The sequence below is a fragment of the Oncorhynchus mykiss genome, chromosome 8, assembly GCF_013265735.2.
Source record: "Oncorhynchus mykiss isolate Arlee chromosome 8, USDA_OmykA_1.1, whole genome shotgun sequence".
Classification (NCBI taxonomy): domain Eukaryota; kingdom Metazoa; phylum Chordata; class Actinopteri; order Salmoniformes; family Salmonidae; genus Oncorhynchus; species Oncorhynchus mykiss.
The window spans coordinates 50,297,999-50,321,183 of NC_048572.1; the positions used below are offsets into that span (position 1 = coordinate 50,297,999).

General features: G+C 45.4%; 1 protein-coding gene across 3 annotated transcripts in view; it reads left to right on the plus strand.

Annotated features, from left to right (window-relative positions):
* LOC110530017 (low-density lipoprotein receptor-related protein 8) overlaps positions 1-23,185 on the plus strand; it is a 189,962-nt gene that overhangs the window by 151,635 nt on the left and 15,142 nt on the right. For all 3 annotated transcript variants that reach the window (XR_005052891.1, XM_036985560.1, XM_036985561.1), the window contains 6 exons: positions 2,943-3,062; positions 3,854-3,979; positions 5,946-6,117; positions 8,232-8,465; positions 8,994-9,112; positions 14,647-14,786. Coding sequence is in view for 2 of the 3 variants with exons in the window: in XM_036985560.1 (XP_036841455.1) it covers positions 2,943-3,062; positions 3,854-3,979; positions 5,946-6,117; positions 8,232-8,465; positions 8,994-9,112; positions 14,647-14,786 (911 nt within the window). In the remaining variant the exon portion in view is untranslated. The remainder of the gene's footprint in view (positions 1-2,942; positions 3,063-3,853; positions 3,980-5,945; positions 6,118-8,231; positions 8,466-8,993; positions 9,113-14,646; positions 14,787-23,185) is intronic.

Sequence of the window (23,185 nt, forward strand, 5' to 3'; positions counted from 1 at the left end):
GGCCGGGTATGGTTCCCAATCAGAGGCAGCTGTCTATCGTTGTCTCTGATTGGGAATCTTACTTAGGCAGCATGTTTTCCACCTGAGTTTGTGAGACCTTGTTTTTTGTTCAGTTACTGTGTAGCCTGCAGAACGTTACGATCGTTTTTTTTTTTGGTGTTGGTCTAAAATAAAGAAAGCTGTATGCTTGCTGCGCCTTGGTCTCATTCCGACGGCGGACGTAACACATGTCAATTGCGGCTGGTAATATCAAAGTCTCTGCCGTAGTCTGTGGTTTCATAGTGTAGCCATTCACCGTGGGACGTTCAAGTGCGGCCTTTTCCCCATGATGTAAGGTGGCTCTGTGGTTGAATTTTGTCTTTTAGATTTGAATCATTTTCATTTAGATTTTTAAGGTTAGCCAAATTACAATGATTTTGAGAAACAAGTACGATATTATGATACTATATCAAATCAAATTTTATTTGTCACATACACATGGTTAGCAGATGTTAATGCGAGCGTAGCGAAATGCTTGTGCTTCTAGTTCCGACAATGCAGTAATAACCAACGAGTAATCTAGCTAACAATTCCAAAACTACTACATTATACACACAAGTGTAAAGGGATAAAGTATGTATATATATATATGTAATATGTACATAAGGATATATGAATGAGTGATGGTACAGAGCGGCATAGGCAAGATGCAGTAGATGGTATTGAGTACAGTATATACATATGAGATGAGTAATGTAAACAAAGTGGCATAGTTTAAAGTGGCTAGTGATACATGTATTACATAAAGATGCAGTAGATGATATAGAGTACAGTATATACGTATACCCTACATTATTTATCTCATATGTATGTATGTAAACATTATATTAAGTAGCATTGTTTAAAGTGGCTAGTGATATATTTTACATCCATTCCCATCAATTCCCATTATTAAAGTGGCTGGAGTTGAGTCAGTGTGTTGGCAGCAGCCACTCAATGTTAGTGGTGGCTGTTTAGGCTGATGGCCTTGAGATAGAAGCTGTTTTTCAGTCTCTCGGTCCCAGATTTGATGCACCTGTACTGACCTCGCCTTCTGGATGATATATACAAAAGTATGTGGACACCCCTTCAAATTAGTGGATTCGGCTATTTCAGCCACACCCGTTGCTGACAGGTGTATAAAGTCGGGCACACAGCCATGCAATCTCAATAGACACGGCAGCAGAATGGCCTTACTGAAGACCTCAGTGACTTTCAAAGTGTCACCGCCATAGGATGTCACCTTTCCAACAAGTCGGTTCCTAAAATTCTGCCCTGCCAAAGCTACACCGGTCAACTGTGCTGTTATTGTGAATTGGAAACGTCTAGGAGCAACAACGGTTCAGCTGCAAAGTGGTAGGCCTCACAGCCCGAAATGGCAGGGCTCACAGCATGGGACTGCTGAGTGCTGAAGAGCATAAAGCGTAAAGCGCCTGTCCTTCGTTGCAACACTCACTACCGAGTCCCAAACTGCGTCTGAAAGCAATGTCAGCACAATAACTGTTTGTCGGGAGCTTCATGAAATGGGTTTCCATGGCCGAGCACACAAGGCCTAAAATCACCATGCGCAATGTGAAGCATAGGCTGGAGTGGTGTAAAGCTCACCACCATTGGACTAGAGCAGTGGAAATGCGTTCTCTGGAGTGATGAATCATGCTTCACTATCTGGCAGTCCGACGGACGAATCTGGGTTTTGCCGCTACCTGCCCGAATGCATATTGTCAACTGTAAAGTTTGGTGGAAAAGGAATAATGGTCTGGGGCTGTTTTTCATGCTTTGGGCTAGGCCCCTTAGTTCCAGTGAAGGGAAATCATAAATGCTACAGCATACAATGACATTCTAGACGATTATGTGCTTCCAACTTTGTGGTAACAGTTTGGGTAAGGCCCTTTCCTGTTTCAGCATGACAATGCCCCCATGCACAAAGCGAGGTCCATACAGAAACGGTTTGTCGAGATTGGTGTGGAAGAACTTGACTGGCCTGCGCAGAGCCCTGACCTCAACCCCATCGAACACCTTTGGGATGAATTGGAACACCAACTGCGAGCCAGGCCTATTCGCCCAACATCAGTGCCTGACCTCACTAATGCTCTTGTGGCCGAATGGAAGCAAGTCCCCTCAGCAATGTTCCAACATCTAGTGGAAAACCTTTCCAGAAGAGTGGAGGCTGTTCTAGCAGCAAAGGGGGGACCAACTCCATATTAATGCCCATGATTTTGGAATGACACATTCGAAGTCCACATACTTTTGGTCATGTAGTGTATCTACTGTATATATTTTAATACATATATATCATGATTTTGGAAATTCTCACACAACCCCATTTTCATATCACGCGACCCCCTAGTTTGGAAACCGCTGGGATACGCTGTTATTCACTGATCTGCCATTATTTGTGGAAAGCATTTTTAAGCCATCCTTGATTGTTTAATTGGTGATAAATTCATCTTTATTGTGTTCAATCCTAATTCACTTCCTGAATGCTTTCATTCATTCCCTTCCTTCTTTCGCTCAGTCCTACTTCAAAACAATGAGGGAACGTGTGAGCGCAACTTGACTGGCAGCTATTTGATTGGGTTTTTACCGAAGAGGAGAGGAGAAAGCTGGGCATTGTGGAGGATCAGAGATGCTGAGAAGCTTCCAAACAAATTATTGAAGGGCACTCCTTTGGAACTCGAGGGAGATTCCGTGGAGTAGAACTGAGCAAGTGGGGTGAGCGACTGAACGGAGACTGAGAAATGGAATTGGGCCACTCTCTCTCTTACTGTCATGGTTGTGTTCGCTTGGGCACGCACCAGAAAAAGTGTTAAGTCCAAGTAGTCCATCTCTGTTTCAGTCCGTTTTCTTTTGTTTGGTGCTGAATGGACATGACCCAGGTGCTAAAAGGCCTCTCTTAGTGGTTATATCTGACCTCTGTCTCCCAGGACTCAACGAGTGCGCGCTCAACAATGGCGGCTGCTCTCACATCTGCCTGGATCGACCAATCGGCTACGAGTGCCATTGTCCCACCGGGTACCAGCTACTGGACAAGAGGACATGTGGAGGTGAATATTGAGAGCGTGCACACGCACATACGACAGAATACAGATGCCAACACACACACACACACACACACACACAAACACACAGAGAGACACACACAGTACAGCATAGACACACACAGCTCAGTATAGACACACACACATAAATAGTACCGTGACCTTCATACCCCCTTCTCGAAATTCCATTCCTTTTTTTATAAGTATCATTTCTCCATCTCACTCAAAGTTAGACTGCTATCTGTTGGAAGAAATGTGAAGACTTGAACCCACAGATACAGGCTCATGTTTCACCTCTATTTTTGAATTTCAATTTCTCTCTTCAAAGTACAGCTTTTAAGCCACAGAATTGATTGATCACCTTTTATTTTACCAAGCGAAATCTGGTCGGTCCAAGGTGACAGCTCTTTGCCCCCCACGTTAAATTCAGAACTGCACCCACATACAAACACACACATTATGTTATTCTGTCCTCGCGGGGACCTAAAATGTGTTTCCATCCTAACCTTAACCCATAACCCTAAACCTAACCACTAACTCCTTACCCTAACACTCATTGTAACCCTAAACCCAACCCCTAAGCTTAAAATAGCCTTTGTCCTCATGGGGACGTGGGAAATGTCCCCACGAGGGAGGATTGTCCTTGTTTTTTTTATTGTTTTTTTTTCTATCCTTATGGGGACTTTGGGGGATTTTAGGTCCTCACAAGGACCTAAAATCAACCAACCAACCAACATACACACCTCCACCATTAGAGTCCAGTGTGATTGATAACCCCCTCTTCCATTCCGCCCCAGACATTGATGAGTGCGAGAGCCCCAACGCCTGCAGCCAGATCTGCATCAACTACAAGGGAGACTTCAAGTGTGAGTGCTACCAAGGCTATGAGATGGACCCCGTCACCAAGACCTGCAAGGCAGAGGGTAAGTGACAGTGGGAGGGAAGAGGGAAGGGAGAGAGTGAGGGTTGAAGCAGAGGGAGGAAGGAATGAAGGGAAGGACAGAGAGAGAGAGAGAGAGAGGGAGGGAGGTAGAGACATCAAGTGTGAGTGCTACCAAGGCTATGAGATGGACCCCGTCACCAAGACCAGCAAGGCAGAGGGTGAGTGACAGCGGGGGGGGGGGGGGGGGGGAGGGGGATAGGGAGGGAGAGAGGAGGAAAAGAGATTAACCCCAAACCGATCCCTAGCCCATACCCCTTAAGCACTCATGTAGAATTGGATAGGTGTAAGCAGTATGGTTCAAATTCCACCTAGACTGTCAGATAGCAAGGTGGAGCTTTCAGCGTTGTTCATTATCCATTCTCCTGAGATCTAGTGCCTATGGATGTGTGGCACAGGAGCTGGAGAGAAAAAATTGAATATTTATACAGAAAGATCATAAGGTTATATCCGCTCTCTGTTTGCTGCATCAACACGCACCCAAGAGGTTCAATTAGGTGTTTCTGTATTTCAGGAAAGAAACGACACCCGTAGCACCCATTTAAAGGTTTTAATGCCATATTGTTTGTTTTTTTATAACAAAGAAGCACTTACGTTTTCCTCTGAATTATCTTGTTGCTCCTCATTGTCTTTTCATGCACCTGGGTTGGAACGTAGTTCATCTAAAACACCTAACAAGTGTCAGTATGACTACTGATTCACACACACACACACACACACACACACACACACACACACACACACACACTCTCATACTTACAAACACACAGCCCAGCCATGCTGAATGATATTAGTGCATTTTAATGAGAGTAATATCACAGCAGTCGACAGGCTTAAGGGACCCGCTGCTACTTTATTCACACTCCCTCACTCACTCATTCACAAACTCACTCATTCACGCACTCATTCATTCACTCACTCACTCACTGACACACACACACACACCACTGCTTCTTTAGTCGGTGAATCAGCGCTGTGTGTAACTCTCCCACTCCTTCCAATTAGGAAATGCTTTTTTAAGAATGTAAACATGGCCTCTCCTCTTCTCTCAATTCCTCTCTCTCTTCAAGCTTTTGGAGATTATTTTCTGAGGAGGCAGGAATTACAGAAATGACCCTCTTGGCATTGTTATTTTGGAGAGGTACTCATGTCACGCTATTAGAAATAATTTGTTGTAATGAGCTAAACTGCTGTGACTCACCTTGGTACCTTGAGGGCATGTGAGCGTAATTGGATTGATTCAGAATGTAAATATGTCACTCTGTCGCTAAAGCTAGATAGGAAAGTAGTGTGGTTTAATTAGATGATGTTTCTTTATCCTGCTCCACTAGCTTTTGAGTTTTTTTGTTGGCAAGCGTATATACAGTGTGCACTTGCGCGTCATGTACGCCATGTGGACTAGGCTATTTCAACCACACCCGTTGCTGACAGGTGTATAAGATCTAACACACAGCCTTGCAATCTCCATAGACAAACATTGGCAGTAGAATGGTTTACAGCTGTGAGTCTTTCTGGGTAAGTCTTTCTGGGTAACGCTACTTAACAGCTTCTACCCCCGAGCCGTAATTAATCAAATTGACTATTTGTATTTTACACTGCTGCTACTCACTGTTTACCCTTACCTACATGTACATGTACCCCCACACATTGACTCGGTTATTGTTACTTTTTGACTTTATTTTATCTAGTAAATATTTTATTAACTCTTACTTCATTAAAACTGCATTGTTGGTTAAGGGCTTGTAAGTAAGCATTTCACTGTAAGTTCTACACCTGTTGTATTCGGCGCATGTGATAAATAAAAGGAGATTTGATTGGAAAAGTCAAGGGGTGTGAATACTTTCTCACCCCTTCCATAGAAAGAGCCCAGGAAGACAGGCCATAGAATATGAATTCTGGCCATAGAATATGGGCGAAATAAGTTGACCTCTCCACTTTCCCTTCTACAGGGAAGTCTCCCTACCTGATGTTCACCAACCGCCATGAGATCCGTCGGGTGGACCCAGTGAAGAAGGATTACAGCCAGGTGCTGGCAACCCAGAAAAACGCTGTGGCGCTTGACATAGACGTGGCCAATAACCGCCTGTTCTGGTGCGACCGCTTCCACCGCAACATCTACAGGTACTGGTTCTGACACTTGACCTTAGGGTTGCAATTTACAAAATTCCTGAAACTTTCCCCAAGTTCACAGGTTTTTCAGAGATCCTACTTGGAGGATTTCCAATTGAAGCATTGCCTCCTGATTCCCACCTGGGAACTTTGAGGGGAAGAAATCTGACCCCTTTCCGGATAGTTAACCTATGAACTTTGGGAAGGACAATCACTCGCTCCCTCACTCACTAATGTCCTTATGCAATCACCTCCTTAGGATTCCTTTGTTTTTGAAAATGTTTCGTCTTGAAAAATAAATATATTTAAAAAGTTGTTCATCTGAACGCATTTCAACATAGATGGATTGGATTAATATGGATTCATCTAGTAGATTATGTAAATTCTTATATTATCGTTTTTTTCCTACTTGGGTGGGAGCCAGTCACATTTAATGAACTCATTTGTTTTATCCCTCATACCTCTCTAACCTCTACCTGGTGTCTCTTATCCCACATGGGAGTGTGCTAATTGGGACAGTATATCAGAGAACTGGAATCTATATGCATTACCTATACTCATCTCCCCTGTTGTAAAAGTGCCCAGTCATTAGCTTGTAGGACAGCTCCCTGTGTGGACAGCTGCTATTCTGGATACAGTGTCTCACCTACAGAGACTGACTGTGAGATGAACCCTTTGAAATTTACACAAGGTTAATTTATTTCGTTAAGCCATGGCCAGCCACAAGTGTCACTCTGTTACTGGCACAACTAGGACCATCAGCAATTGAAGCAGAGATTCAAACCAACACAGATTACTGACCTGTGCACTCGAGGTCTTCACGGGTCCAAAAAGTTAAGTCTGTTCTGAATTGGATCTTTGGCTTTCCCACCTGACACGATATACATAAAAAAAAACAGACCCGCTCAGAATGAACCCGAGGACAGTCAGACCCGTTCTGAAAAGGCCTGTTGATAATAAGACACGAACAGACCCGTGCTGGTTCGGATCCCAGAGACCCATTCAGATCTGAGAGTAGAACGAAAGAGCGAAAGAATATTGTCCAAATGATCCACAGTTACATGTCCTTAAAAATATGTGTTGTGTTTCGATGTGTAGCATATTCAAAACTTTATAGCCTATTGTTTTATTGGTTTTTACTTTCCTGAAACATGAATTGCCCCCCTCGGAGATTTAAGCGCTAAATTCATCAGGGCATTGCTTGCATGTAGGCCTATAAGCTAAGGCATCCACTGTATGATATTAATATTGCAAAAAACAATATAGAAAGGAAGAGAAGCTTACTCCTAGCCCTAGAGAGACCAAGAGAAAGATAGAGATATGCCAGCAATATGTTCCCAATAGCAACATGCGTCCGCTCTACAGCTAAAGCATACAAAAGGAAGCTAACTTGTTCATTTTTCAATCAGAATATTTTTTATAATATTATATTGTTAGATTAAAGGAGTAACTCTGGTAGGCCTAAAACATTCTTCCTCACCTCTGTCGGAGCCAGTTGGAGGGCTGATGCGTTCTGCCTCCATAGGCCTGCAGTAGCTAATCCTACTAATAGCCACACCACGTCAAACCTTGACAACTTTATTAGGGTAGTATCAAAAGTAAGTTATTGTTTATAGGGAAAACATAAACAGGTTATTATATTGTGGCATTAAATGAAGTTTTGCATCTCGCCTTTTTTTGGTTTTTCCTTTTCATGTTTTGAGCGCGAGTAGCCCTAGTAACCCTACCGGTAAATCTATTATGTTTTGGCAAACACAACATTACAGTTGGAACTTAATTTGGCCAAAGAAAATGGCTCAACATAATGAAACAAAACACTTGTTGCATATTTAAAGAACTGATTTGAATAAAAGACGGCTAATTAAAATCATACATGTAAAAGAACCTTTATAAAAGTGTCTTCAGCAGGGATATAAATCTCCTCTGGCAGACCGTTACCAGTCTGACGTTTGCTCAAGTTTAAATCCCCTTTAAAATGGATTCACAGTGCACAGGTTATCTATCTGCGTTGAATCCTGGCTCTTACTTTCGAGGTAGCTGGTGCAAGTCTTTGAGTGTGATTCACAAGCTTTTCTTTTTACAGCCCTATCTATTACCATATTCACATGTCCCCCTTTCTACCACAGTGCTCTGATCCCGGAGGCCAGTGTCCCGTTCCAGCAGGTGACCCTGGTGGACTCTGGCTCTCTCCTCTCCCCCGAGGGCCTGGCCCTAGACTGGGTCCAGCACAACCTCTACTGGACCGACTCGGGCCACAAGACGGTCTCGGTGGCCTCGGCCTATGACGGCCTCAAGAGGAGGGTGCTGGTGGACACGGAACTCAGCGAGCCCAGAGCCATAGCCCTGGACCCCCAGCACGGGTAAGTGTGGGGGTTTGTGGTCATGTTGGCGCAACCACCTCATGAATCAAAAAGGCCAACAATGCCATGTTGAAAAGACAAGAGCACAAGTGAAAAACGAGTAGCTCCTGCTCTGGCAGAACTTCCACCAATAATATATAATGTCCACTGCGCCACAGAGTGTTACAGGCACAGATATGACCTCACCAGCTGTCAGCACAGTCACTGTACTTGTGATATGTTTTAACATTGTCATTGTCGTCAATGAGGACGAACGAACATGAGTTGGACACCGATGTGAATGTTTGTCAATATGTAGAGAGTATGTCTGTCTGTGTAAACATGCATACAGCAGAAAACCGCTTGATTTCGTGTTGGTTTACCTAGACTATCATAATATATGCCATTTAGCAGATGCTTTTTTCCAAGCCGACTTAGTCATGCATGCATACATTTTACATAATGGTGGTCACGGGGATCAACCCACTGTCCTGGCTTTGCAAGCGCTCTACCAACTGATCTACAGAGGACCACCATTCCTCTCCCCAGGTTCATGTACTGGTCTGACTGGGGCACCCGGGCCAAGATTGAGAAGGCTGGGATGAATGGGGTGGACCGACAGGTCTTGGTGTCCGATAACATCGAGTGGCCCAACGGCATCACCCTAGGTAAGAGGGCGCGCACACTCTCACACAGACTCGCATATATGGTCACATATATACACACACATACGCGCACACAAACACGAACAGATCCAGACAGACCCAGACGCACACACGCACGCACACACACGGGAGGGGGGGGGGGGGGGGGGGGGGGGTTTACACAACACCACTTTTAGGTGAGCGCCTTACAGTGGGTTTTCACCAACAACAAATTCGGCATTAGAAGTTCTGCCCCCAGCAAGATATGCAGGGGATTGTAGGAAGGTAAGCGGCGAGAATCCTGCTAGTGGAGTGGTAGAAAAAGTTCAGCTCTACTTTATGCAAATTTCAAGCGAATCGTTGGGTTGGAACAAAGCGTTGTCAAGAGGAGGCGCCGTGTGAGATTTACCCTGTTGAAAGCCTTTGCTGAAATGCTTTGGTTTTAACAGTAAAATATGTTTTTTTCAAGTAAGCTTAAAAATATATTTTCCTCTATCTGTGCGCCTTAGAAACCTTTTAACACTAGAACCGCTGGGCCTCAACCTAATGAGCAGTCATTGTAACTGCAACATTCTAACAGTGTAATTAATACATTTCATATATGCTATCTCAAAAAATAATAAGGCCTTGGGTAACATTAGAATACTATTATTATTATTATTATTATTATTATTATTTTATAACACAACAGAATTTTAATTGTGTTATGCAGGCTTTTTGTAAAAACAAAATTCAAGTGTTCAATCAATTTTATTCATGGAGTGCCTTTGTTACAACAATGAAACAGAAAGCATATGTGTTGGAACACGGTAACAGCTTCTTATTACGACAAAATCAAAAAAAGAATCACCAATCACCGGGACGCATGGTCAAATGGTCAAATGGTCAAATGGTCAAATGCTGAAAACATCTGTAGCCTAAACATTATGAATGCCAAGTGACCTTGATAAATAGTGAAAATCAGCACAAAGGCATTCAAATAAAAAATGTGTTGGTCACATACACATGGTTAGCAGATGTTATACACATGGTTAGCAGATGTTATACACATGGTTAGCAGATGTTATACACATGGTTAGCAGATGTTATACACATGGTTAGCAGATGTTATACACATGGTTAGCAGATGTTATACACATGGTTAGCAGATGTTATACACATGGTTAGCAGATGTTATACACATGGTTAGCAGATGTTATACACATGGTTAGCAGATGTTATACACATGGTTAGCAGATGTTAATGCGAGGGTAGCGAAATGCTTGTGCTTCTGGTTCCGACAGTGCAGTAATATCTAACAGTTCCCCAACATCTACCTAATACACACAAATCTAAAAGGGGCGAATGAGAATATGTACATATAAATATATGGATGAGCGATGGCCGAGCTGCATAGGCAAGGGTAACGATGTACGCTGAGAGTCGGGAAGCAAGTTCAGAGAGTGAATACATTGAATTAATTCATTAACAAAACAAGTAACACAAACAGCACACCGACATGAGACAGCTACAATGATGACTGGGGAAGAAACCAAAGGGAGTGACATTTTAAAGGGCAGGTAATCGAGGAGGTGATTGGTGTCCAGGTGAGTGTCATTATGCGCGTAACGCTGGTGACAGGTGTGAGCCCTAACGAGCAGCCTGGTGACCTAGAGGCCGGAGAGGGAGCACACTGACAGCAAGGTGCGATAGATGGTATAAAATACAGTTGAAGTCGGACGTTTACATACACTTAGGTTGGAGTCATTAAAACTCGTTTTTCAACCACTCCAATTTCTTGTTAACAAACTATAGTTTTAGCAAGTCGGTTAGGACATATACTACAAGTAATTTTTCTAACAATTGTTTGTAGACAGATTATGTCATTTATAATTCACTGTATCACAATTCCACTAGATCAGAAGTTTACATACACTAAGTTGACTGTGCCATAAAAATTATGTCATGGCTTTAGAAGCTTCTGATAGGCTAATTGACATAATTTGAGTCAATTGGACAGGAATGGTGAAAAACTGAGTTTAAATGTATTTGGCTAAGGTGTATGTTAACTTCCAACTTCAACTCTATTAATGATATGAGTAATGTAAGATATGTAAACATTGTGTGGCATTATATAAAGGGGCATAATTTAAAGTGACTTGTGATCCATTTGTTCAAGTGGCCAGTGATTGGGTTTCTATGTAGGCAGCAGCCTCTCTGAGTTAGTGATTGCTGTTTAGCAGTCTGATGGCCTTGAGATGGAAGCTGTTCTTCAGTCTCTCGGGCCCAGCTTTGATGCACCTGTACTGACCTCTACTTCTGGATGGTAGCGATGTGAACAGGCAGTGGCTCGGGTAGCTGTTGTCTTTGATTATCTTTTTTGCCTTCCTGTGACATCGGGTGCTATAGGAGTCATGGAGGGCAGGTAGTTTTCCCCCAGTGATCGCGTTGTGCAGACCGCACCACCCTCTGGAGGGCCTTGCGGTTGAGGGCGGAGCAGTTGCCGTACCAGGCTGTGATACATCCCAACAGGATGCTCATGATTGTGGATCTGTAAATGTTAGTCAGGGTTTTGGGTAACAAGCCAAATGTCATCAGCCCCCTGAGGTTGAAGAGGTGCTGTTGCGCCTTCTTCACCACACTGTCTGTGTGGGTGGACCATTGCAGTTTGTCTGTGATGTGTACGCCCAGGAAACTAAAACTTTACACCTTCTCCACTGCTGTCCCTTCGATGTGAATAGGGGGGTGCTCCCTCTGCTGCTTCCTGAAGTCCACGATCATCTCCTTTGTTTTGTTGACGTTGAGTGAGTGGTTGTTTTCCTGACACCACACTCCGAGTGCCCTCACCTCCCTGTAGGCTGTCTCGTCATTTGTGGTAAATTACGTTGAGTGAGAGGTTGTTTTCCTGACACCACACTCCGAGTGCCCTCACTTCCTCCCTGTAGGCTGTCTCGTCATTTTTGGTAATTGACGTTGAGTGAGAGGTTGTTTTCCTGACACCACACTCCGAGTGCCCTCACCTCCTCCCTGTAGGCTGTCTCGTCATTTTTGGCAATCAAGTCCCATACTGTTGTGTCGTCTGCGAATTTGATGATAGAGTTGGAGGCATGCATGGCCACGCAGTTATGGGTGAACAGGGAGTACAGGAGTGGGCTGAGCACGCACCCTTGTGGGGCCCTAGTGTTGATGGTCAGCGAGGTGGAGATGTTGTTTCCTACTTTCACCACCTGGACCCAAAGTCCAGGACCCAATTGCACAGGGTGGGGTTGAGGCCCAGGGCCTCCAGCTTGATGATGAGCTTGGTGGGTACTATGGTGTTGAATGCTGAGCTGTAGTCAATGAACAGCATTCTTACATAGGTATTCCTGTTGTACATGATGGGATAGGGCAGTGTGATGGCAATTGCGTCGTCTGTGGGCCTGTTAGGGCTTTATGCAAATTGAAGTGGGTCTATGGTGGCCGGTAAGGAGGTTGCCGCTAAGGAGGTGCTACGGGGTGGTATGGTGGCCGGTAAGGAGGTGCTACTTGGTGGTATGGTGGCCGGTAAGGAGGTGCTACGGGGTGGTATGGTGGCCGGTAAGGAGGTGCTACGGGGTGGTATGGTGGCCGGTAAGGAGGTGCTACTTGGTGGTATGGTGGCCGGTAAGGAGGTGCTACGGGGTGGTATGGTGGCCGGTAAGGAGGTGCTACGGGGTGGTATGGTGGCCGGTAACGAGGTGCTACGGGGTGGTATGGTGGCCGGTAAGGAGGTGCTACGGGGTGGTATGGTGGCCGGTAAGGAGGTGCTACGGGGTGGTATGGTGGCCGGTAAGGAGGTGCTACTTGGTGGTATGGTGGCCGGTAAGGAGGTGCTACGGGGTGGTATGGTGGCCGGTAAGGAGGTGCTACTTGGTGGTATGGTGGCCGGTAAGGAGGTGCTACGGGGTGGTATGGTGGCCGGTAAGGAGGTGCTACGGGGTGGTATGGTGGCCGGTAAGGAGGTGCTACGGGGTGGTATGGTGGCCGGTAAGGAGGTGCTACGGGGTGGTATGGTGGCCGGTAAGGAGGTGCTACTTGGTGGTATGGTGGCCGGTAAGGAGGTGATATGATCCTTGACTAGTCTCTCAAAGCACTTCATGATGACAGAAGTGAATGCTACAGGGCGGTAGTCATTTAGTTCAGTTATCTTTGCCTTCTTGGGTACAAAAATAATGGTGGCCATCATGAAGCATGTGGGGACAGCAGACTGGGATAGGGAGCGATTGAATGTGTCTGTAAACATACCAGCCAGCTGGTCTGCACATACTCTGGCATTATTAATGAATTATAATGGATGTGTCAATATGACAGTAGTAAAAAATTGTCAATTATTGTCAGCTCGTGCTTACATTGAGTGCGTCTTTGCGCAATGGAATCAGTTGGATTTAATTTAGCTGTTATCCCTTGTCCTAACAGTTGATACATTCTTCGTAACTGTCACTTGCTTGGCACTTTAACATACCTTTGTTTGCTTGTATTGCTTAATAGTCTCCGGTTTTCCGCTGTGCAGGTGCCTTATTTTGCACAGAAGGAGGGTTCTCCCATCTCACTTCGTTCATGGTGCCGACTGGGCTTGTTTTCTTTGCAGTAGTTGTTCGCCAATGACAATGAGGTGAAGAAATTGTCCATAGTGAAGTGAAGAAATTGCCCATGGTGACATTTCTCCCCTTGCCAACAACATAAGGTTCTACAAGCCTCATCACCGCATTCTCCTATACTCGCTCACCTTCTGGCCGATGTGAATCTTTTCCCAGGTGTTGAAAGCTGTTCAGCATGTACAATTACGCATGCTCTCACTGTGTAGCCTACTCCAAGTAGGTCAGAGAAGACTGATAAGACTGCTTTGATTTGGTGGACTGATATAGGGTACATACCATTTAGAGATTATGATTAGAGTTTACCAATGCAATAGAATGGCCCGCCCTGTTCTTCATTCACAATTGGTGATTACATCATTAGGCATCATTCGCTTCCCCTCGCTCATCAACTCACCCATTCTCCCTTTCTCCCACGTCATACTTTACCTCGTTTATTTCATCTGTTGTTATATGGGTTAAAATGAGTTTTGGGATACTTTAGGATCAGTATCGAGGCAGTTATCGGCGTGATTATCAGCTGGGGAGAAGGAGCGAAGCAGGCCAAACTGTTGGGAAAAGGAGGGTCAACGGGGGAAAACTGTTCAAAAAATGAAAGGTTATAACTCCAGTTCTGTGTGTGATATTAAGAGTCTAACACTGACAATGTGTTATATAGACTTATTTTGGAAAAGTAGCAGTCAAAATAACTGCGTTTAGCAGTTCCAATGTTAACAATGATAATACAGTCCATTTGTAAAGTGCTTTTCCTTAGTTTCTTGCTTTGTTTTGTTTTGGTTTTCACTAGTTTTGTTACATAGTGAACTTAGACTTTTACAGTTGATAACTCATCTCCTTCAAATTGAAACTTCTTGATATAACCCCAATTGATTGTTTGACTAAATATTATAATGAACAGTGTTTTCGGAGCTTTATGTCTGCCCAAGTGGCCATCAATGTGTGTGTGTGTGTGTGTGTGCGCATCAGATGTAGCCAACAGACGTCTGTACTGGGTGGACTCCAAGCTGCACCTCATCTCCAGCGTGGACCTGAACGGGGCTCACCGCCGGACACACCTGTCCTCCTCAGAGAGACTGGGACACCCCTACGCACTGGCCGTGTTTGAGGTGAGAGAGTGTGTGTGTGTGTGTGTGTGGTTTTGCAGGTGTGTGACGCTCTAATGGGAACATCTTGCGAGTGAAGGGTTGAGCGAGCAGAGGAATGAGCTAGGTGTCTGTGGAAATGCTTGTAATGAGCTGAAATAAAGTCTGATGAGAAGTTGGAGACACAGATAGAGGGTGGAAGGGAAGGAGAGAGGTAAAAGATGAAAAGAGAGGGGAAGGGGCAGAGAGAGAGAACTTTATTCTGGAAAAATAAAGTAATAAAAAAATGATCTATGTGGGTTAAGATGGGAAATGAAGGCCTGACAATTGTCTATTCAATTATGTACTTTTAGTTAGGGTTGCATATTATAGTAACTTTCCCAAAATTCCCAGGTTTCCCAGTTGGAAGATTACCGGAATCAGGAAGGAAAGAGCAGGAAATCAAAATTCCTACAACCAAGATTTCTGGAAAACCTGAAAAATGTTGTAAAGTTACCAGAATTTTGCAACCCTTGTCCAATTTATCCTAGGATCAGCCAGGGTGCACAATAACTATTTGTGTAATGCCAATAGTTATACAGGCTACAAAAGTTAAAGGGGTAGTTCACCCAAATTACAAAATAACACATTGGTTTCCTTAAAGACCCAGTGCAGTCAAAAACTAGTTTTATATACATTTCCATACTATGAGGTTGGAATAATACTGTGAAATTGTAAAAGCTGAAATTTGTAAAAGCTGAAAATTCAGCCTGTTTTGGTGGGATGGAGCTTTGGTATGGTGTTAATAGAATGTTCCAAACCTCTCTGCCAATAACAGCTAGTTTTCAGTTTTCCCCATCCCCACTCAGACATTCCTAGCTAAATTATTTATTGAGAATTTGAGCTTTGCCAAGAAGCTATTTTTGTTGTTTTTTTACCATTTATTTGAATAGAATCACAGTAAGGCACTTCATTGTTACCCAGAAAGGATTTGATATTGATATAAAAACATCTGCATTGAACTTTGAAGCAATCTATGGACAATGCATGACAGCAATCCATGCTTTGGTTTTGTTTACCTGGCCACTGTTTCAAATGCTAACTTTTTTGCACAAATATATTAGCATTATTAGCATTTTCGCACATCATGTCCAAAACATCCATAAGTAACTTCATTGAGTTACACAATCAACTTGTGATTTTTTTACCCCTATTTCGAGGTATCCAATTGGTAGTTATAGTCCTGTCCCATCGCTGCAACTCCCGTACGGACTAAGAAGAGGTGAAGTTCGAGAGCAGTGCGTCCTCCGAAACACAACCCAGCCAAGCCGCGCTGCTTCTTGACACAATACCCACTCAACCAGGAAGCCAGCCGCACCAATGTGTCAGAGGAAACACCGTACACACCTGGCGGCCATGTCAGTGTGCATTGCGCCCGGTCCAGCCACAGGAGTCGCTAGTGTGCGACATCCCTGCCGGCCAAACCCTCCCCTAACCCGGACGACGCGGGGCCAATTGTGCGCCGCCCCATGGGTCTCCCGGGCACAGCCGGCTTCGACAGACTCGAACCAGGTTCTCTAGTGGCACAGCTAGCACAGCGATGCAGCGCCACTCGGGATTCCTTAAGGATGATTTTGACATGAAGCACAAACATGCTAATATACTGTAGGTACCATGTCCTCCTAATTCAATATCTAGACAAAACATTTTTTATGTGTTTCAAATATCATTAATTTCCGACTTGACTGTCCCCATTACCCTCCCCATTACCCTCTTGAGACAGAAACTCCAGAAGTAGAGACAGCCATTAAGTAATTAATGGCGCTACACAGACGGAGCGATCGTTACCCTGGGCTGCTATCTTCTCCTAAACAAATATCAACACACGTTCAATTTTTTTTTTTTTACTGTGTATGTCTTTCATTGCTTGACTGTCCTTATTGACCTATGCAGACTAGGGACCCCAGACGGAAAGACATTCAAGTCATTGAATGGTGTAACGCTGACTGACGGAGCTATCATTAGCCGGGTGCTGCTGTGTCACGCAGCGCTTGATATCTGTGTTTCGTCTCCCACTGCTGTGTGCGCGGGTGTGTGTTTAGTCTATGACTGCTGTGTTTGTTTTGTCTTCCCCTCTGGGACGACAGACTGTGCGGAATAAACAGAGGAGTTAGTGGAGAGGAGAGGGAGCTGAGAGCTGCCCAGAGCTCTGTTGTTGTTAGTGACACACACACTGCAGGCAAGGGCCACAACATTGGCACACACAGATGCAAGTGCGTGGGCACATATATACACACACACTCACACACTGCAGTCAGCGCCACAACACTGGCACACACATGCATATTGATGTACACACATACAGATTATTGCACGTACACACAGATGCTCGTATGCACACACACACACACACACACACACACACTGAAGGCACAGCTATGACACACTGGCATCCACCCAGATTAAAGTTTTACTGCTGGCCCTAGTCATATCGCACACAGACAGGCTGGCAGCTGGGTAACGGGTGGGCCAGAGGGAAGTGTCTGTCTATGTGATGTGTGATGTGTGTGTGTGCTTATGCATACACAGCATCTGTTTGTGCGTGGTGCATTTGCTTGCTCCCAAGTAGGGCTGCGGTGGTCATGAAACTTTGGAACGTCTACATCGGGGATCATTAACTAAATTAAACTTTCTATTTTGCGGATATTTACTAATAATTTGGGAACTGAAAATTGACGGCAAGAAGCCCAAACAGATATAATATTAGACTAAAACATAACAATTTTATACCTTGCTTACATTTGTATACGATGAACAAAAATATAAACGCAACATGTCAAGTGTTTGTTTCATGTTTCATGAGCTGAAATAAACAATTCCAGAAATGTTCCATATGCACAAAAATATTATTTCTCTCAAATTGTAACGGTTTTCTTCTATCTCCTCCTCTGATGAAGAGGTAGAACAAGGATCGGACCAAAATGCAGCGTGTAGATTGCGATTCATGTTTAATGAAAAACCACACTAAACACAAACACTACAAAAACAATAAACGTAACGAAAACCTAAACAGCCTATCTGGTGAAAACACATAGACAGGAACAATCACCCACAAACACACAGTGAAACCCAGGCTACCTAAATATGGTTCCCAATCAGAGACAATGACTAACACCTGCCTCTGATTGAGAACCATATCAGGCCAGACATAGAAATAGACAAACAAGACATCCAACATAGAATGCCCACCCAGATCACACCCTGACCAATCAAAACATAGAAAATACAAAGTAAACTATGGTCAGGGCGTGACAGTACCCCCCCCCCAAGGTGCGGACTCCGGCCGCAAAACCTGAACCTATAGGGGAGGGTCTGGGTGGGCATCTGTCCGCGGTGGCGGCTCTGGCGCTGGACGTGGACCCCACTCCATGACAGTTTTAATCCCCCTCCTAAACGTCCCTAAATAGGTTACCCACCACAATGATAACATGGGACAGAGGGACAGCTCGGGACAGAGGTAACTCGGGACAGATGGGTAGCTCAGCCCTGAGAGGAAGCTCAGCACTGAGAAGAAGCTCAGCACTGAGAAGAAGCTCAGGCAGGTGGTTAGATCCGGCAGATCCTGGCTGGCTGGCGGATCCGGAAGATCCTGGCTGACTGGCGGATCTGGGAGAATCTGGACGACTGGCAAATCTGGGAGAATCTGGACGACTGGCAGATCTGGGAGAATCTGGCCGACTGGCAGATCTGGAAGAGTCTGGTCGACTGGCAGATCTGGAAGAGTCTGGTCGACTGGCAGATCTGGAAGAGTCTGGACGACTGGCAGATCTGGAAGAGTCTGGACGACTGGCAGATCTGGAAGAGTCTGGACGACTGGCAGATCTGGAAGAGTCTGGACGACTGGCAGATCTGGAAGAGTCTGGACGACGGGCAGATCTGGAAGAGTCTGGTCGACTGGCAGATCTGGAAGAGTCTGGTCGACTGGCAGATCTGGAAGAGTCTGGACGACTGGCAGATCTGGAAGAGTCTGGACGACTGGCAGATCTGGAAGAGTCTGGACGACTGGCAGATCTGGAAGAGACTGGTCGACACAGACTGGCTGCTCTGGCTGCTCCATGCTGACTGACAGCTCTGGCTGCTCCATGCTGGCAGACTGCTCTGGCTGCTCCATGATGACTGGTAGCTCTGGCTGCTCCATGCTGACTGGCTGCTCCATACTGACTGGCAGCTCTGGCTGCTCCATGCTGACTGGCTGCTCCATGCTGACTGGCAGCTCTGGCCGCTCCATGCTGACTGGTTGCTCTGGCTGCTCCATGCTGACTGGCTGCTCCATGCTGACTGGCTGCTCCATGCTGACTGGCGGCCCTGGCTGCTCCATGCTGACTGGCGGCCCTGGCTGCTCCATGCTGACTGGCGGCCCTGGCTGCTCCATGCTGACTGGCGGCCCTGGCTGCTCCATGCTAACTGGCAGCTCTGGCGGCTCCTTGCAGACTGGCAGCTCTGGCGGCTCCTTGCAGACTGGCAGCTTTGGCGGCATCCTGCAGACTGGCAGCTCTGGCGGCTCCTTGCAGACTGGCAGCTCCATGCAGACTGGCAGCTCCTTGCAGACTGGCAGCTCCTTGCAGACTGGCAGCTCCTTGCAGACTGGCAGCTCTATGCTAACTGGCAGCTCTATGCTAACTGGCAGCTCTATGCTAACTGGCAGCTCTATGCTAACTGGCAGCTCTATGCTAACTGGCAGCTCTATGCTAACTGGCAGTTCTGAACAGGCGGGAGACTCCGGCAGCGCTGTAGAGGCGGAAAGCTCTGACAGCGCTAAACAGGCGGGAGACTCCGACAGCGCTGAAGAGGAGGGAGGCTCTGGCAGCGCTGGACAGGCGAGGCGCACTGTAGGCCTGATGCGTGGTGCTGGCACTGGTGGTACTGGGCCGAGGACACGCACAGGAAGCCTGGTGCGGGGAGCTGCTACCGGAGGGCTGGGGTGTGGAGGTGGTACTGGAAAAACCGGACCGTGCAGGCGCACTGGAGCTCTTGAGCACCGAGCCTGCCCAACCTTCCCTGGTTGAATGCTCACGGTCGCCCTGCCAGTGCGGCGAGGTGGAATAGCCCGCACTGGACTATGCAGGCGAACCGGAGACACCGAGCGCAAGGCTGGTGCCATGTAAACCGGCCCAAGGAGACGCACTGGGGACCAGCTGCGTAGAGCCGGCTTCATGGCATTAGGCTCGACGCTCAATCTAGCCCGGCAGACACGCGGAGCTGGAATATACCGCACCGGGCTATGCACCCGCACTGGAGACACCGTGCGCACCACTGCATAACACGGTGCCTGTCCGGTCTCTCTAGCCCCCCGGTAAGCACAGGGAGTCTGCCCAGGTCTCCTACCTGGCATAGCCATACTCCCTGTTAGCCCCCCCCCCAAGAAATTTTTGGGGCTGCCTCTCAAGCTTCCATCCGCGTCGCCGAGCTGCCTTCTCATACCAGCGCCTCTCTGCTTTCACCGCCTCCATTCTACGGTAACCTTCCTCGCACTGCTCCAGCGAATCCCAGGCGGGCTCCGGAACTCTCCCTGGGTCGGCCGCCCACCTGTCGATCTCCTCCCAAGTAGTATACTCCATACTGTACTCCTCTTTGGGCTGTTCCTGTTGTTTCTTCTCCCGCTGCACCTTAGTGCGGCTACACTCCCCTGGTTTAGCCCAGGGTCCTCTCCCGTCGAGGATTTCCTCCCATGTCCAGAAATCCTTATTGCGCTTCTCCTCGCGCTGCTCCTGCCTGTTGACACGCTGCTTGGTCCTTTTGTGGTGGGTGATTCTGTAACGGTTTTCTTCTATCTCCTCCTCTGATGAAGAGGTAGAACAAGGATCGGACCAAAATGCAGCGTGTAGATTGCGATTCATGTTTAATGAAAAACCACACTAAACACAAACACTACAAAAACAATAAACGTAACGAAAACCTAAACAGCCTATCTGGTGAAAACACATAGACAGGAACAATCACCCACAAACACACAGTGAAACCCAGGCTACCTAAATATGGTTCCCAATCAGAGACAATGACTAACACCTGCCTCTGATTGAGAACCATATCAGGCCAGACATAGAAATAGACAAACAAGACATCCAACATAGAATGCCCACCCAGATCACACCCTGACCAATCAAAACATAGAAAATACAAAGTAAACTATGGTCAGGGCGTGACACAAATGTTGTGCACAAGTTTGTTTACATCCCTGTTAGTGAGCATTTCTCCTTTGCCAAGATAATCCATCCACCTGACAGGTGTGGCATATCAAGAAGCTGATTAAACAGTATGATCATTACACAGGTGCACCTTGTGCTGGAGACAATAAAATGCCACTCTAAAATGTGCAGTTTAGTCACATAACACAATGCCACAGATGTCTCAAGTTTTGAGGGAGCGTGCAATTGGCATGCTGACTGCAGGAATGTCCACCAGAGTTTTTGCCAGAGAATTTTATGTTCATTTCTCTACCATAAGCTGCCTCCAATGTCGCTTCAGAGAATTTGGCGGTACGTCCAAACAGCCTCACAACCGCAGACCACGTGTAACCGCGCCAACCCAGGACCTTCACATCCGGCTTCTTCACCAGCGGGACAGCTGATGAAACTGAGTATATCTGTCTGTAATAAAGCCCTTTTGTGGAGAAAAACTCATTCTGATTGGCTGGGCCTAGCTCCCCAGTGGGTGGGCCTATGCCCTCTCAGGCCCATCCTCAGGCTCTCAGGCTCAGACTGCGCCGCTGCCCAGTCATGTGAAATCCATAGATAAGGGCCTAATTCATTTATTTCAATTGACTGATTTCCTTATATGCACTGTGCATTTTCTTTCATTCTGAGCACCGTAGGTGGACGCTAGGCTTGGGCAATATACTGTTTATACCGTATACCGGGGTATTCTGAAATACCGCCGATATGATTTTCAATACCGTTTTTAAAAAATGTACTGTAACTCAGTAACATTTTTGAAATTGTTGCATGTTGCATATTTTTTGTTCAGTATACCTCTCTATTATGCGTGGGAATACTTTGGAACAGATTTCCAAAATGAAAATCACTTGGAGCTGATATGCTGGGGTTTTTATATTATTTTATGTCCAACAATAAAAAAGAAAACGATTGATTACAAACATTTTGCAGAAATCTTGGGGGGTTAAATCAAATCCTGCAGGCCACCAGTTGAGGAACCATTTTAAAAAGTGTAATAAATCCATTTAATAAACACCATCACAATAATAAAGCCATCACAAAAAAAATCCATGATTTATTTTAGGCAGGTCTTAAAGAAACATAATGATATGAAGAAAATATATTTCAGAAGAGCAGAAGAGCATATTCTGGAGTTGGCCTTGTGTTACTGATCTGTGTTACTGATCTTACCACTGGCATAGCCTAGGCTGTAGGCTAGTTCCTTTAGCACACAAGATTTGCTTATGCCATTATTTCATATTATTTTAGAGTAAGAAGAATACAATTTGAACATAGCTGAGTTAAATAAAGGATATTTTTCCCCAAAGGATTTCTGAGCGATTGAGCAGCTGTTGCGTGGTTATAAAAAGTGATCATTAGAAACCGGTCCTATATGCTTAATATAGAGTTATTCAGCTACTTTAGTTGTGGTACAATCCTTAGAATGTATTTTAAATCAAAACATATATGGGCTGCATGATGCAACTAATTTGAAAAAGTCAACAACAATGTATGGGCTCTGTTTATTGCCTCAGTAGACTGCACACGGTTGGGCATCAGTCTCTCATTCACAAGCGATACTATTTTCACCTATCAGACTATTCATCAATTGAATCTTGTCTTTACATATACAAAATAATATGTGTGGAATTTGTTTCGATCTACAATGGGCCATTATCAAACGGGACATGTAATCCGTGTGCTCATATGCCAAGTTGAGAAATAAATATAGTAGCCTAGCAATATAGCTGGGATCCTCCTCTTTTGAATAGAGGCAATCAAAACATGTTTTTTTCACACGTGATTTCATATAGAAATGTTGCGCAATTCCTGGGTTTATAAGAAAACGTAATTCATTCCACGCATTGAGCAGCTATTTGAGGAACTGGCTCTCGCTACGCGACAGGTGATGATGCCCTGTTCCCAGAGAGCTACCCTCCTGAAGGTTTTTACTAACCTGATTCAGCTTGTCGACCAGCTAATTATTAGCTTTGCATCCAAAATGCATCAAAATGTCTGCCATTGTGTTTGGCTTTGACTTTGAAACAAGATCCACAACGACCATGGAATGTTTTAATTTGGGACGGGACCTCGAACTCCCATCATTTATCCTCGTCATTCAGATTACTCAAATTCAATCGTGTTTGATTTTCGATTTTATTTGCATTGACGTCAGAGTGATTAGAATGGTAAAAAAAAGACTGCAGAGTACCAGGCTATTTGCGACTTGAG